Source organism: Tribolium castaneum, chromosome 5, assembly GCF_031307605.1.
Source record: "Tribolium castaneum strain GA2 chromosome 5, icTriCast1.1, whole genome shotgun sequence".
Classification (NCBI taxonomy): Eukaryota; Metazoa; Arthropoda; class Insecta; order Coleoptera; family Tenebrionidae; genus Tribolium; species Tribolium castaneum.
In genome coordinates this window covers 11,269,216-11,283,070 of record NC_087398.1, presented here as the reverse complement: position 1 = coordinate 11,283,070, position 13,855 = coordinate 11,269,216, and the positions used below count along the sequence as shown (strand labels likewise).

Sequence of the window (13,855 nt, the reverse complement as noted above, 5' to 3'; positions counted from 1 at the left end):
TAAAACAGATTTGTTTTTAATTATTATTTTTGTGCTTGTTTGCTTTTATTATTTTTATCGTTGCTGTTTTTAATGCTGGTCTTAACTAAAGTTTATGTCTGTTTGAAACATAAGCAGAGTGAACTAGAACCGGACATTGCTTTATGAATCTTTTTACTTCTGTTTATTTAATATCTCGTGTTTGAAGAATTTTTAATTAGAAATGTCTAAAACAGCAACGATTTGACTGCATGGCAGGGGGTGATACCATTTGGGCGTTTTAGGGGATTTTTTGATAAGTTGCAAATGATTTGCATAATTATTTTTCATACATATGCAAATAGTACAAGTTTTTATTTCACTGGCGGTCAAAACTGTTATGGAAATACATATGGACTAATTTAAGCTAATCCCTCATACATATTTTCAAGACACATTAATGGTTTATTCGATTGTGTCACGGTAAACGGTGGAAAATCGAACAGAGGAGAATTTTTAATTTTATATATCATGTCACGTATTTGTTCGTAAAATTCGTTGATTCACGTGTAAGACGCTTTTATAAAAAAAATCTGACGTCTAGAATGGAAAAAATCACTTCCTATCTCGTTGCACAAACAGTTGTTTGAATGCGGTATTTCACGTGAAATAAATTTGTCAACCTGAAATTTGGTCATATTTGGGATCCTAGAAAGCATGATTGTAAATACATAATGATCTTTTTGTATGGGACTTTTTTGAAAAGTTATTGACTTCAAAAAATTACGAAGTGCGAGACACAGAGTTCTCGGAAACTGTTAATCAAATAATTAATCCATAACAAAATATTTATAACGATGCTTATATAGAAAATTCACTGTAATTTTTTCTTTTTAGAAAACCGGAAGTGAAATTTTAAGTCCGAATTTTAGCAACTTGACTATTTTTTTTAGTTTTTTATTTTAAAAAATAGCTTATAATATATAGATTTTATAATATAAGTCGCAAATCTCTATTTTTTAGGAGATTCAGTACTTAATGTTCGTGATCGACCGGTTTACGCGAGAAATTACGCGCTTTTGTGTACATTAAATACTGTATATTCTAAACGAATAGAGATCCCATTTTGTGAATTGTAGTGTAAATTCGATTTACTCTAAGCTATTTTTTGAAATCAAAGTAATAAAAAATGTGGTCCACGTTATTAAAATCCGGATTTTAAACTTCACTTCCGGTTTTCTACGCGAGAAAAAATTAAATTTGATTTTAAAACAGTGAATTTTTTTATAAGTATCATTTTAAATATTTTGTTATTCATTGCTTAATTTGAATAACAGTTTACAAAAACGTTATGCTTAATACGTGGCGTGACGAAAAAATGGGGACAAAAGGAAACCGAAGATTCTCCAAGTCATAATTAAACGATTTAACCCAACTTAATTCTATACCTAGTTGCACCGTTTAAAAGGTAGAGGACGCCAAAGTTCAAAAATAATTTTCGCTTTCTATTAGTAACTTCCAAATGTAATAATCGATTTAGATGAAATTTGGTACAAGTAATTTGTCATCAAAACCACATGTTCTGATGCTATTTCTTTTGTTTTTTTGTTATTGTAAAGTACTTACCTATCAACCATTGAACACATTTTAGGACACATTTTTGTTATACGTTGTCTGATTAGTGTAATTCTTTTTTTAAACGAGAGACTCTTTATTTCTGAAAAAAAATATCTGATAAAATTTTTGTATCGACTTTAGTTTTGGAATAAAAAAATAACTTAAGTAGAAGTGTCATCATTTTGGAAGTTCGTCAATTATTGTAATCGGTTTTAAAAAAGCATTTAATCATTTAATATTACTTTACTTATTATAATTGTAATTAATAATTTTTGCATAACGGCAGTGTAGATTCTAATTAGTTGTTTTTTAATTTTGTGAAACTAATTACATTATTGTTGTCTAACATACACGCACATAAAGGAACTAAAGCCAAAATTAAAAAAAATAATTAAAAACCAGTAATAATAAATGTAATATAAAAAAATTTATAAGTTACAAAAATTGTTCAAAAGAATGGGTCTTTAGAATTACCAAATTTTATCAAAATCGATTTTTTCATTAGAAAGTTAAATAACATCGAAAATAATTTTTGAACTTTGGCACCCTCTAACTTTTAGACGGTTTATAGAGGTCCTCATTTTTTCGTTACTCCCTGTGTTTAGTAAATTTTTAGAAGTTTATAATTTTTAAATACGTCTCTCACAAAAAATCATCACGTATTTGCATTCAGGACATCAGGACAACAATTGTAACGGAATTTCAGGTTGTCGAATTTTTTTCGCTGTCCACTTCACGTGAAATGCCTCTAATGCTAGATTACAACGTAAAATGTGCGTAGATTTTTCTGTATAGCCTTGTGGTTGAAAGATTTTTATACTTTTCTATCTACATTATCAGAAATTTGGCAAAAATGAATTGAATTCTCCCGAAAATACTTGTTTTTTAACTATCTGTTGTGAAAACTTGGAGACTTCTTAGAGGTGTCAGAGAGCGAAAAGTGTTTAATTTATTTAAAAAAATGTCCAGGAATTACCACGGTAAGCAGAAAAATTACACGGACATGTTTTCTCTGAAAAGGTGAAAATGGTCTAAAAACTAATAATACACTACATCTTTTTCAATTGTATTTTAGATAACATCAATTGAATTTCAGATTAGTAACATGTATTTCAGAAAAGGTCAACTGTAATTCAGTGTAGTAAATTTGATTCAAAAAAACTACTTGTAATTCAGTTTAGTTAAGAGTATTTCAGGAAATGTCAATAGAATTTCAGATTAGTAACTTTGATTTAAGATAACATTTTTTGTAATGCAGAAGTTGTAATTTGTATTTCAGAAAGAATAAGTTGTATTGAGTTGTAAATACAGATGATAAATATGAATTATAATTAACGTCATCTGAAAAACAACTTACGATACTGAATTACAGCTAACATTTCTGAAATAAACTTTACCTTTTCAGGAACAACAGTTAAAAAGGGTGTAGTCTGCAATTAAATTCTTATAAAAAGCTTCCTTAGGTTTGTTTCCCAAAAACCTTTTACAAAGTTTCATCAAAATAATTAGGTAATATACCTCAAAATTCTAATGGTGAATATCAAAAGGAAGAAAACCACTGAGTGAAATTAATTAATGTAAATAAAATTTAGAATTAATGATTTTTAGTATTTTGGTACGAATTATAACATTTGCTGTCAAATATTCTTTTAAAAATTACATTTTTATAATTATAATTTTAAGTAATTCAGATTCATATAAAAGTCCAGTACAAAAAAGTTATGTAATACATTACTATACTATCTCGATTCAGAAGCATTATTTTTTGCATACCAGTGTTATTATGTACTTATCAGCAAATATTTTGATAAGTTTTTGTTGAAAATAAGAAGCAATGTTAAAAGGTTTATTTTGGAATCTGTGCAGTAATCAACGGTAAGTATACGAACCGCTTGAAAGAATCCCCAACTTGCTTTTAATTCACGAGGCGTGTAAGATTCGAGAGCTTTGAAGTGTTTTGTCAGTTGTCGGAGTATCTTTCTTATTGTAGAAGTTACTTTTCTTATTGTGTGTAAGCGGCAAGCAAGCAATTCAAATCTTTAGAAGCCAATTTTTCTAATTTACCCCGAAATGATACATCGTGGAAATAATCAAGAGTGTAATTTCCATAAATAATGGTTATGCGCAATCTAATTTCAATAAGAGGTGCATTCATCTTCGTCGCTCTTATACACAAATAATGATTTTCATAGACAGTACGTGCATGCGTACTATTGTACCATGTCTCTAAATATTGTATTAAACGACGTTGTAAAGGTCAAGATTTTTAAATGGAACACCCGCTCGGGATTCCAATGCCGAATCATGTCCATCCATCACACAGATCAATGATTTTCGTTTCGTATCCTGCATCAAAATACAAACAAAAAGACCGGCTCGGAGTGAACTTGAACGATGAGAGTCTGTCAATAGGGGTGGGCGGTTATAACCTGTCCGCCGTCACCGCATGCCATGTAGTAGTGCCTTCAAACCTAATTATCGTTGATAGTAGAGGTATTAGTCGATCCCGAGCCGCTGAGGGTGGCTCATCACGCGCCGCCACCATTCTCCAACAAACGTGCTGTTGTTGACCATTTATCACAACCCATCATCTTCATGACTGTGATTTTTACATCCATCGAGCAATAATTGTTTAAATAAGTGCGCCAAAATGATGGGTTTTCGCTCCTACAAGCGGCTCCGGAACGCCAAATGCGAAGTCATGTTGGGTACGTCTTTTTTTGAGTCTCATTTTTTTCAATTTCTATTGATTTTGGCTTTTTCGACGCCCGGTAAACACAGTTAAATTTTAATTGGACCTTGGTCATGAATAAGTAACGACAGACACGTGAACTAATAATCCTCGAATTTTTTAAACGTGTGTTAACAGGATTTTTTCACTTTGGAGCGAAATCGGCGAAGCGCAAATTCTCTGTTGTTTATTTGCAACAGTTAATTATCTTTTGTTCGTTTGTAGGTCAAAGAGGCAGATCGAATTTGCCGCATTCTCTCAAAAATCCTTGCATTGAATTATTTTTCTCAACTCAAAGTGAACAATAATTTTAACATGTTTTGTCCCAGCTAACGTAAGATGTGTGATACGTCGACTCACACAATAGAATTACAGGAGAAACTGCAAAGAGCGAAAACTAATATACGAGCTAAAACACACTTGACGTCAAAATTGTAGTAAATTAAATATTGTCTATTTTTTGCGTGGTTGGTGCTTAAATATAACAATTTTGGGTAATAACACTTTTTTCCCGGAACGGGTTTGGCATGTGGAACTCAGAAATGTCAAATTATTTATATATTTTCCTGTAGTTGTGTCGTAACACATTGCGCATGAACTTTTGAGTTTTAATTAAAATTGACAATGGCAATCTGTCTGAAAGTTTTTCCAACGTAATTACAGCTAAGTGCATTAAGCTCTTCGCTCCGGACAATGTCTTCACTTATACGTGCAATTTTGCCATTTATTTCTTCTATATTTTTCATCAAAGCTATCAATCTTGTATTGTATCAAACGCTTTATTATTTTTTCTATCGGAATTAAATAATAGACCGTTCGATTGAAAAAATGTTTGCGTGTTTTCAGATCCTTTTAGTTCTTTCAATTTCGTAATTTTTAAATACAGGCTGTCCTAACGATCCGAAAAAGTTCCATAATTTGTTTATTATTGACTTTTTATTTTTTGTTAGATTATAGCTGCGTTTTTCTGCAGGTTGCAAATATACAGGCTGTCCCATTATAAAACACTAAAGTTATGTTTTTTTAATAGAACACCTTATATTTTTTTGCATATTTGTATGTAGTTTTTCACACTGATTGTCCTTGGTCGATTTCGCTTAGTTTTTGAAATAATTTGATTTTTTGACGAAAATACGCTTTCTTTAAAAATGTATTACACAAGAACTAAAAATTTTAGAAAAGCGGAACTTTTCACTATTAAAAAAAAAGTTTAAACTTAAAGATAATATTTTTTTAGTTTTTTACGATCAAAAAGATAAAAAAATGATCAGGTTTGTTGCAAGTTGGATAACTTAAAAATTTTAAATGGAACACTATTTTTTATTTTTGCATCTAAAAAAACTCTCTAAAAACATTAACAGTTAAGTGTTTCTTCCTGATTACCCCAAAGATATTTAACTTTAAACATAAAAAAAATTATTAACCATTGTTACAGTACTCAAAAAGGGATTTTTTTTTCTAATAATAACTTTAATGCTACATTATTACAATGAAATAACTCAAATTTTACTACTATTTTTTTTAATTTTATTATTTTTTTAATTATTAGTTTCATTTAATTTTTTATTATTATTTTTATTTTTATTTATTATTTTACTACTATCATTTTACTATTTATGGCGAAGTTTAAAATCCTTGTATAAACTCCAGCAAATGATCTGTGGTGGAGTTGCTTATGGTTATCCTATGGTTTTGGTAAAGACAATGCTCATGAATAGTGTGAATTGTTGCTAAAATTAACTTCTGAAGTCAAATATCTTTTTAGTTATTAAATTTAAGCATTTAAAATTTTATTTTCAGACAGACACTAACAATTTTTGTGAAGGAAAAACAAAAAATAGGGTGTTTTATTTAACTTTTTCAAGTTATTTAGCTTTTAACAAATGTCTTAATTTTTCAACGTTTCTGATTGTAATGAGCTAAATAATTGGTACAGATTCAAGTTTGAACTTTTAAGTGGTGAAATTCTTACTTACTAGAATTCTTAGCTTTTGTGTAATATTTTTTTAAAAAGCTTAGCTTGTTTTTGTAAAAAAATCGACCAATACAAGTCAACAGAAAAATTATCAGTATTAACAGCTGTTTTTTTAATATTGGGACACTTGTACATATACCGCAATATTTTTAAAATATGCAGCAGAAACGCGGCTAAAAGTTATGGACTTTTTTCGTATTGTTGGCACATCCTATTTTTTTTGGGCTTCGATCTAGTGAACTAGATTTGAGTGTACGGTATTGTACTGCACTAAAGGTTAAAGTACAAAAAATGGAGAAATCAATACGTATGATTAATCGTTTTCAAAGCTTGAACTTTAAGCTGTTCGATTTTTAAATTTGTTCAAAAAATATTCTTTAAGTATAATTTTTTACGCTTTATTGAGTCCACCAACTATGAAATGCGTTTATGAACATAATTCAATTGAAAGAAATTAAATCCGGGGTAACCTTCCGAGTTAACCCGTAATATAAACCAGTGTCGCGGTGCGAGTGAATTTAATTGAAGTTGGTTTATATGTTATTGGTTCTTTATGGGCGATTGGATATTTGTTAATTAGATTTATGTGTAATTTCCGTTTATTTACTTAACAGTTAAACTTAGTTATTTTCACTTGGTGTGCCATGTAAAGAGTAGGTCAAGTTAGGGGCACTCATTTGACCATTGCTAATGTGATCGAACGAATGGTATTTTAAAAAGCGGGATGGAAATAATTTCCGTTGCCTGCCTGGAAAATTAAAGTTGGGATGGGTGTAATGAGAAAGTAATCAATTAATTTGAGCTAAATATAACCGTTATTATACTGAAGTTTGTGAAAAGTTGATTCGACATTATTTGACTTTGCCCAATTCGCTGAAGCGAAACACTGATAACTCCAAGGAGCATTTCATCGGAGGAAAGTCTAAAGTAATTATTTACGTCTCACAGTTTTCCAATATGTGTGGATATTGATTTGTTCGAATGCAATCTTTTATACGCAGTATCTGTCGTCTTTTTCCCCGTTTATTCTTCAAGTTGCAAGTTAAATATTTACGCACCGACAAGTAGGTTGCTAAAATGCCTAAACTGTAAATACAGGCATTCAGATTTGCTGCGAATTCTATTTTCTGATCCACACGTGCAAAGTGTTTTACTTGCAACGGACGTGTCATTGTCAACGTTATGAACGCCTTTAAAATTGTGCCACGATTCGGTCTGTTATTTATTCCATATTATTCTTGTTAGTTTTTTAAAATCTCGATTTTTATTTATAGGCTCCATCATGTTTCACGTTAGGAGACGACCGGCAGATTGCGCTCCCCGAAAAAGAAAGAAAAAACCAGGGGCGCTAGGCACCAACACCAATAATCCGAGAGATGTTCGGGATGCTGTGGCCCTTTTGGTCGAATTGGGGCCAGATGGGTCCGCCCCGCACCCGGGGGACACCGCCAGGACGATCCGACTCACAAACGATGTCATGGAAGTGAGTAAAATGCGTTAATAAACCACAAAGAATAATCTAAAACTTGACGCGTTTCTTGTCTAGTTGACAAGATCGTTGAGAATCTTTGGTTGTGTTGTCGATTTCAGGCCTAGAAACGAAACTTTTTGCGAATTTTTATAGTTTCATTGGACCAAAAGATTTGTTTTCAAACTTGATCTAGTTTTTAAAATTTACAAGTATTTCAAGTGCAAATAGTCGATTTGGCATCTAAAGCAGAGTTCTAAAAATATTTTTAAATCATTAAGTGTTTTTAACAGAATTGTAATCGGCAGGTTGTTTATAGAACAAGTTTATTATGTTAATCAAGACAAGTGCAATTTATGAAAATATAATTCAACAAGCTGTTGATAATTTATTAGAGGAGTTGTTTTTCTATTTTTAAATTCTAATAAAATGCACAGATTTTTACGAACTCACGAATATTTCCACATTAATTTGCATCGCTGAGTGAAAAAAGGAAATATTTTTTGTAACAAATGCTGTTCCGTGTCTAAACCCCACATTAGAAGTATTGGAAGTTTTAATAACGATATTGATCTGGAAATTGGTACTCAGCCATAATCCGTTAAGTTTTACTCAAAAAAAAACTTTTCCGGATATTTTAGGAATCGCTATTAACTTTCTTATTTTAAATGGAAAGCACTGCGTTTTTGGATTAGTCAACTTATTCTAAGGAAGTCTGTATCAGCTTTTCCTATACCAAAGTTTTGCCGTTTTCAAGATATTTGTTTTTTTTAACATTTTTGGATTTGTTTCTTTCACTAAAAAAACTGGTAACTCTTCCATTTTTATGGATTTTGAAATTATATTTAGAAAATGATCTGTCTATTCTTCAGTTGTTCAAAATTGGAAAAGATGTTATAGATTCCAAAGTTTTAAGGTTAAATTTGGACAAGTTCAAGTACCTACTTATAACTAATTTTTTTCAAATGAGATGGCGATAATTTTTATTTCACTAGATAGACGAGAATTTTTTCTGTGATACTGATGATTTTCAAGTTATATTGTTTTTTTTATACTTTATTATCTTTATCAACTCCAGCTAATTATGCATAGTTTGCCAAAGAAACATTTATGATTAAATAAACGACAACTTTCGTTTATTATTTTGTAATCACTTTTGTAAAAGAAAATAAATTCACTGAATTTTGATTTGAAAAATTTTGATTTCTTACATTTTTTCTCTAGTTTCGCTTATTTCCATATGAGAAAAGGAGTTATAGCTAATGAATTTCTCAGTTACTTGAAAACTTTTAAACAAAGGTACGGAGTATGGTAGAACTAAATTTTCTACCTTTTAGGGTCGGTTTACAGAAAGTGAAATTAAAATTTTCAAAATATTAAACTAATTCGACATAAGTTGCATTGACAAAAAATCTCAACAATGTTAGCTTATTGTCGAATTAATATTTGATTGCAATTAAAATGTTCTGTAATTCGACATTTGTTAAAATTCAATTCGTTGTCAAAAGTTAACAACGCGAATGGACCAGTCAAAATGGTTAATTTAATTGTAGATTAAATTAATGACGCTAGTTCTTAGTGAAAAAACTAAGTAAAGGTATTTAATGTTCTGCAAACTTAATTTAGTTTCTATTCTTTTTCGGAAATTTAAAATCACCCAAGGAAAGGTCTAAGTTTTCGCTTTAAAATGACCAAAAACGATTTCAAAGTTTTTAAAAATGGCAGACTTATCGATTTTTTAATTGGAGGTGGACATTAAAAAAATAAAGAACTCTAAATATTTCGTAAACGGGTAAAAATTTAAGGGAAAAACTACCGTAAAATAACTCCAGTAATCAAAATCTTGAAAATATTTTCATTGAGTAAAACCTAAGTGACCTAACAGATTAGGTTGTACGAGTGTATGTCGTAGTGTAATTGTAAAATCAGGAGTATTATAAATCGCTTATTAATTATTTCTCAAGGACTGAGTAAATTGTAAGGAATGAATAAGTTCAGAATTTTTACAATACGACTAAAAATTCGAGACCTATTATAAAACACCTAACAAGTTTTCATCTTTTCGAAAAATACAAATATATATTTTATAAAACATTACTATCTATTAAAATTATGTAGTTTAATTAAAAAAAAAACACAGTAAAAGTTGTAAAAATGAAATTTATTCGACCAAAATCCTCTTATATCTCAATAACTGTAAACGTTTGGATAACGGAAGTTTTCACTTCTTTTAAGTTCTACCGTCACCCTTTGAAATATTTGCACAACTGTCAAAGTTTTCTTTCTACTTATCTCCATAATTTTCTATAGTTTTGATAAAACGACCCTTTATTGACAAAAGCATTGCCATATAACTATCTGAACAGTCTGTATAGTTTTGGAGTTTGTCGAAGAGTTGAGTGGAGTAGTGTGTATTATACAAGGTGGGACAAATGTAATATCATCATTTGATTGTGTCATAATTTTGGCAAACAGCGTCAAATCTTATTGTGCTTTGATACTTATGTTGTTGACAGATAGAGAATTAGTTGTGAATAATATACAATACAATCCCGAAAAACGCATTATTATTGTTATACTTCTTGTTTGACCAATTTCTGGGTCGTATGATTGCTAGATCTGACGGTGCAACAATTTTTTCTTGGTTTTCTTTTGTAATTTCGCGTTTACCACAACAAATAACAAACCTTACAAGTCTTGAAAATCAACATTAAAAAAGAAATCATTGATTTGGAGCCAAATATTTAGCAAACAAAACGAGCACAAATTTGCACAAACACAGGAGGTGGTCATTTGCACAATTACATTTTTTTAACTTAATGTCATAACTCATCAGTTTTATATGTTTTTGTAATCTTTCCAAGATAACAGTACTCATTTTTTTCATTTCTAACGAAGTGGCAGCCAATTTACATTGTTACATTACTTTTGCCCCACCCTGTATTAATTGCATTAATCCTCAGAACAGTACTGAATTTTTACTTACAACATATTTTCGCTCGCCGGTAACGTTATGACGTGAGTGTAATTAAAATTCATTAAATTCATCTGGGAGCGCTCGGCCTTTTTAACCAATAGCTTACTATTCAATTATCTAAATTAGCTGCGTTTAATGATATCGAGGGCCGTATCAACGTCTGGTATTCCTCATCCGCTGGTCATATGGCTGTTGAACAATGCCGATATTCATTGCGTTGAGTCGGGGGGAGTAACACTTCAGTTACAACAACCACAAAACTATTATTTTTTCGTAAGGTGGGATCAGCGAACGGCATCGCCCTGCAGCTCTACGGCCCCCACATCCAGCCCCGGCATTGCGTCATCACCAACGCCGACGGGGTGACATCTTTGACACCTTGTCATGCGGACGCCCATACCTACGTTAATGGCCAGCGCATCCATCAAACCACAATTTTAAACCATGGAAGTCTTGTTAAATTTGGCAACAGCAACACCTATCGATTTCTAGATCCGGTTCACGAAGACAGAATGAGGCATCCAGCCGTTATGGATAATGCCAGGATATACGATAGGTACGTCTAGTTTCTAGTGCATGTGCATGTTTTTTTTTTGTTGTTTTTTTTACGTTGCTTTGTGATCATATAGCCGGTCGCCGCGAGCTCTCAGTCCTACTGAGCCCTCTCGGGAAAATATCGAAACGACGTTTGATCTGGAAGGAAATGTTGAAACGATTTCGACGGCCAGTGGAGCCAGAGAGGATAACAGGTCGCTCGGATCGGCATCCGAAAATAGGTCAGTTGGGCTTTTTATTATTATTTTTGCCTCTTATTGTGAATGTTTTGTGGTGATATTATTGTACTAGGATAGTCGCATGAGGACATTTTGCAGTTCACTAGGCTGCACTTCCGTTTGCAATTTTATTACAGGCATTATTTAAGCGAATCATTTCAAGATTACTTGGAAGAAGTTTTCGTTAAAATATTACTGACACCAATCTTTGCAATAAAAATAATCTAAGATATCACCGTAATCACTATGCAGATAATCCGGGTGTGGTTTTGTATTGTTTATCTCTATACCACGATTCAATGTGGATCAGTGTGTCAGTGTCGAATTATTAGTGGTTTTTAGGTCTCTGACAAAATCAGATTTATTTTGATAGAATAGATATTTCGATCCTGTGATTTATTTCAATTTAGAGATTCCATTTGTTGACTTGAGACGAAGTTTTGTAGAAAAATAACTGGATTTCTTTTTAAAATTTAACGTGGAAAACCAAAAAATAGCTTGCAATATTGTTGAATAGTAGAATATCGTTAATAAAAACCTTGTCAGCTTAGGTGACTAAATAAACGTATTAAAAAAAACACTGAATGAGAGACTGGTGACACTGTCCGCTAAAATGGTAAATATACAAGGTGAGTCTTCTAAAGTATTTTTTACCATAAAGTAAAAGTCAAACGGAAATAAGCGTTTTCTATTCATTTGATTTTTTTCGGAATTTTTATAATTTCTTGCAATAAATAACAATTAATTGAGGACCCGTTTATAGAGAGCTCAATTAAAATTTAATACGTGGTTAAAGGTAATTTCGTGGCATCTGATTGGTTTAATTTGGTCACATGATCCGTTTATCAGGCATTTAATTGTGGATTAAATTAATGACATTTTCTTTAAGCCGATTTATAGAAGGTTCAATTAAAATTTAATGCGTTAATAAAAGTTAAGTTCGTGAATGTGGGTTTCAATTTGGTCACGTGATCAGTTAATCAGGCATTTAATTCCGGATTAAAGTAATGACGCAACCCAATCAGATGCTTGCAATCACAAACTAATTACAAATTAACTTTTAACAATGCATTGAAGTTTAATGAAGCTTTCTATAAATCGGCTTTAAAAATTTTAATTTAATTTGAAAAAATAAAATCTTTCTATATAATAAATTCTTGGTATTATTTAAAATAGAAAAGCTTAATAATGTTTTACTTACGTAATATCTCTCTATTTTTAGTAGATTTTTTTCGCTATTCGTAATTATTTTTAGCAAAGGCTATCATTCTATAAGTTTATACCTTTAAGTTATAACTCACGATGTTTTAATAAAATTAAAAATATTAAAATATTAATTAATCAAAAACATATTTTTGGTGTTATGACAAACGACATTTAAATGCTATTTTTGTGCAAAATTGTGTAAAATAATTGTTGTTTATCTGAATTCTTAATTTCTATTTAATTGTTTATTTAGGCAAGTGAATTTTTTTTATGGATTTTTTACAAAAACAAGATTATTTTAACCATCACTTATTCTAAAATAATTTAAGAAATCATAATTTTTCCAGCGACTTAATATTAACTGTGATATGAATTAATAATTAATTTAATTATTTTTTATTTTATCATAATGGTAAATAGAAAAATTATGAAAAAATCTACTGCAGGTTGATTCAAAAGCGTCGGACAAACTCTCGAATAAAAGATGTTTAGTTAAGCACAAAAATGATTTCAGGCAACTTAATTTTTATGTATTATTTTAATTTTCCTTAGCAACTGTATCGATTGTTGCTCTTTTGTTTCTCACGATGTCGAATTCAATTTTAAGTTTTTAAATGTTGCATATCATAGGACATTAATTAGTAAGTTTTTTCCACAGCTATTTGTTTAATGTTACAAAAGCTGTCGTTTCTGCTAAATAAAGTCAAAAAAATATGATGAGACACCAAAAACATAACTTAAAAATTTAACTTTGAGAAGAGTTATTTCACGTGACAGAAGGCTTTTTTGTCAATCTTAGGAACTGTTAATTTAGTTTTATGTCATTTTCAACGTCCCGTAAGATTGTTTTCAATCTATACAGGGTGCTTGTTTTTCGAGCTCCACCATGGCGATCTCAGTTATTAAAAGGTCGGTTAAATTGGGACAGAATTGTGCATTTTTATGATGAACAATTATTTGAAAAAAAATGTATGTATCATTTTCAGTATTTGAATTATTGAAAAAAAAACGGAATTTTTTTGTTTTAGTTTTAATTTTTTCAATCGAAAACCAAAAGACTTAGACGTTTTTAAGTAGGACGTTCTTCAGGCACTTTTTTACAAGAAATCTAAATCTGTCGTCGGATTTTCCAAGGCGTCCTTGATGTAGG

At 30.6% G+C, this 13,855-nt stretch overlaps 1 protein-coding gene across 6 annotated transcripts in view; it reads left to right on the top strand.

Annotated features, from left to right (window-relative positions):
- Positions 1-13,855, top strand: part of cno (canoe) — a 52,459-nt gene that overhangs the window by 18,184 nt on the left and 20,420 nt on the right. For 3 of the 6 annotated variants that reach the window (XM_015979923.2, XM_008194814.3, XM_015979927.2), the window contains 3 exons: positions 7,556-7,764; positions 11,005-11,282; positions 11,356-11,502. In XM_015979923.2, the coding sequence (XP_015835409.2) occupies positions 7,556-7,764; positions 11,005-11,282; positions 11,356-11,502 (634 nt within the window). Of the gene's footprint in view, positions 1-4,106; positions 4,284-7,420; positions 7,495-7,555; positions 7,765-11,004; positions 11,283-11,355; positions 11,503-13,855 lie in introns of those variants that run through there. The other 3 variants (XM_015979925.2, XM_015979926.2, XM_015979924.2) reach the window with 3 other exon arrangements.